General features: G+C 39.1%; 1 protein-coding gene across 1 annotated transcript in view; it reads right to left on the bottom strand.

The window, feature by feature from the left end:
- LOC107699198 (PHD finger protein 21B-like) overlaps positions 1–3,698 on the bottom strand; it is a 66,386-nt gene that overhangs the window by 33,514 nt on the left and 29,174 nt on the right. The window contains exon 2 of the mRNA XM_016500395.1: positions 1,908–2,129. Coding sequence (XP_016355881.1) covers positions 1,908–2,129 — 222 coding nt within the window. The remainder of the gene's footprint in view (positions 1–1,907; positions 2,130–3,698) is intronic.

Genomic DNA, 3,698 nt, shown 5'->3' on the forward strand with positions numbered 1-3,698 from the left:
CTGCGTCCTCTAGGTTTCTTGCCATGCTGCGGACGCAAGCTTCAGACGAAGAAGTGAATGATGTGTGCTCCCGGCCCTATTTATACTATAGTCGCACCGGTAGTGACGTCACGGCTGTCGCCGGCCAACGAGTTGGTGTTTTTTCAATTTATGCTTCAGACACGGGTCACGACGAGGCGTTCCCCCATAGCGACCCCTAGAGGACGCAGTGTCTCGTTCCCTACTCAGGGAACCATGGTTACATAAGTAACCTGAGACGTTAGTAGAGGACTCTGAGAAGTGTACAGGGCTGCATTTCTCAAAAGCATCATAAGCTAAGTTGATTGTAGAGACCATTGGTAGCAATGAATCTACGATCTATTTAGGCTTACGGTGCTTTTGGGAAATGCAGCCCAGGAGTTTTTTTCACAGTGGGTGTATAAGAGGCTGATATTTCCTATTTAAGGCATGGACTTCTGATCTCCTGGCAAAAATTAAGAAATATTTTATCATAATAATATAATATTTTGTAATAAAACCTTAGAACTTTCGGTAACACTTTATTTCGATAGTCTACTTTAGACATTCTATTAACAGTAAGTAACTTTGCAACTACATGTCAACTAGCAGTTAGTAGAGTATTAGTAGACTGTCTGCTTAATATCTTCTACCCTAACAGTCTACTCTGAGAGTTAGTAGACATGTAGTTGACATGTAGTTACAAAGTTACTTATAGTTAATAGAATGTCTAAAGTGGACTATCGAAATAAAGTGTAACCGAACTTTCTAATGATTTATAGTTATAGGCCCCTCTATGTTAACAGGTCACCTGCAGTTTTCCATAAAATTAAAGTTTTCTGTAAAATTAATTATTATTATTATTATTATTAAATACCCTGATTTTATTTAATAGTGAAACAGTAACATTTCTTATTTTGTTTATTTTTATTTAGTAATAACAATAGCAATCATTCTTATTAGTCATTGATTTACAAGCACAATCCCAATTTTTAACCAGAAAAAAAAATTCTGTCTACAAACTAGGGCTACACAATTTGGGGAAAAATTTCCTAAAAGGTCACGCAGAAGTAGGTCGGTAGGCAGAAGTACCGACTCAGTGTTTACAAAGCAAACGTGCAAAGAAAGTCAAATGCCCTTTACAAAAAAGGTAAAACAACGATGTTGGACGATTTTGAAGTTGGAGGAGAAAATGAGATGGAGTTTTTCACCCTATCCTACCTTTCTGAACCAGAGTATACAGACGAAGAGCTACATTTACCGTGCGTGACCTTTCCAACGTGATTACATAATGTGTGAATTTGCAGACGTGCATCGCGTAGCTAGTGCAAGATGTGCATTTGTGGTTAAAAAGTAAATACATTTTTATTTTGTTTAGAAAATGACTGATCGTTTCACTAGATAAGACCCTTATTCCTCGGCTGGGATCGTGTAGAGCCCTTTGAAGCTGCACTGAAACAGCAATTTGGACCTTCCACACGTTGGCCACCATTTAAGTCAATTAAATGGAGAAAAATCCTGGAATGTTTCCCCCAAAAACTTTAATTTCTTTGCGCCTGAAGACAGAAAGACATGAACATCTTGGATGGCATGGGGGTGAGTAAATTATCAGGAAATTTTGATTCTGGAAGTGAACTAATCCTTTAAGTGCACACTTTGTGCAAGAGGACAGCACTTCCAGGCAGAACTGACCAACACTGTGAAGGCCACATGGTTGAATGTATCATCTGTCAATGCATGATGTTGTACATTACTGTAATAATGTTGTGAGGTTGAGGGTCTGTTCCTGTTTCATGCTGAACTATTTCAGAATGCTGTAGTATATCTGTAGGGGTTGTGATGGAAGTGCTTTGGATGAGTTTATTGTATCTGTGGCTTGCTGATGTTAGTAAAGTGTTGTGTAGTTGTACCTGTGAGCGGCTGATGTGCTGTCCGGCGGGTATTTGGAGGTTCATGGGGGACGTCTGGAGCGTCTCAGAACTCAACGCCTTTTGTCCATTAATGTGTGCCGTCACCATGGAAACGGGAGTCTTTGCTGGCACCACAGAGATGGCGATGCTCTGGCTGGGCGGCTTGATGAGGGCGAGGGGTTTGGCGGCCGTCCCCACAGGACAACTTCTGACAGCGAGCTTCTGTCGCACAAAACACACAAACAGCAGCAGGTCATTAACCCTGAAAACACTGATAACCTCAAGACCTCTGCAGTGGATTAAAACTTTAATGGTAGATCTAACAGGACATTTGTCTCCAGAGTTTTCTTTTTGAACCAGCGCAATTCATGTCAGTTGTGTACGCGCATGCTAATTGTCATGCATAATCAAAGTATTTGCCCAATTTCCAGCGCACAGCAGCTCGTAAATAATGAAGAGATGAAATATAAAATGCGAGGCTGCTTTGATTCTTGTTCGTGCTCTTGCATCAGCTCAAGTTCAGGGACTCAGATTTAAGCGTGCACTTTAATGCAAGTGTGTTTATTTGTTGTTCAAAGTCTTCTTCCATTTCCTCTCATTTACCTTGGGAAATAATACAGCACATGATCAAACAGTCTTTAAAAACAGAAAGTAGAGCAACATTCACTTTCATGTGTGCTGTGTTGAGTCAAGCACACTGCAAATAAAATTCTTAATCAGTATTTCTGTCTTTTTTCAAGTAAAACAACACTAAAACAAGACAAATTTACATTTTAATCAAAAATTTAGATATTTAGATATTAAGACTCATTTTAGAGAATAGATCATGTAATTTTTGTTATCCTTTCAGCATTTTTATGCATAAACCTAACTTATTCATATGTTATTTTCAATTCATCTTGAAGTTAATTCAAGATACATTCTTTGAAAACAAGTATTAATTATCACATGCAGCTTTTCTACACAATGAAATGTAAGAATGTACTTAATAAAACCCTTGTTTTAAAGGTCCCATATCGTCAAAACTGAAATTTCCTGCCTTTTTTCATGATAACTGAGGTCTAGGTGCTATGTAACTACCATGTAAGTTTCAAAACAGTCAGTCCACAGTAAAATGCACACAGCCTGCATAAAGTAGCTGTGATTTTTCACGAACCGCTGTGACTTCCGTAAAAAGTTGACATCAGAACTACACAGTCACCGCCTTCAGTCACCACCCCGAGCACCGCCCACAGTCCTACTCTCCTTTTGCCAAACCCCCAGACAACATCGCGTCCATGCCATTGCTGAGCAACGACAACACGGAAATATGTCGAAAAGGTTAACTTTAACCACGAAACCAGATCGGCCGACCTAACGTAGGGATGGGCGATATGGGCTTTAAAATATATCACGATAATTTCTGATATTTATTGCGATAACGATATCAATTACGATAATTTAGGGAATCCTGTTCCTTTAGAGAAAAGTATTATCTTTCCTATTTTTACCCAACATAGGGTGTTGTGAGCATTACTGAGTACACACGTAATGTAATGACTGTTTAATTCATACTGGAAGCCGGAGGGCGCCCTTGCGCAGAAACTCCACATATGCATAGCACAGAAATATGTCAACAACTAGACTTTATCGTTATTATCACGGGAAGACGAATTCTTATCGTGTGGAGAATTTTTATTAGGTATATCGCAAACGATAAGATGTCGCCCATCCCTAGTACATTTACATTTAGTCATTTTGCAGACGCTTTTATCCAAAGCGACTTACAATTTGGGGATACATAAAGCGATT

The sequence above is a fragment of the Sinocyclocheilus anshuiensis genome, unplaced genomic scaffold (genome assembly GCF_001515605.1).
Source record: "Sinocyclocheilus anshuiensis isolate Anshui unplaced genomic scaffold, SAMN03320099.WGS_v1.1 scaffold851, whole genome shotgun sequence".
Classification (NCBI taxonomy): Eukaryota; Metazoa; Chordata; class Actinopteri; order Cypriniformes; family Cyprinidae; genus Sinocyclocheilus; species Sinocyclocheilus anshuiensis.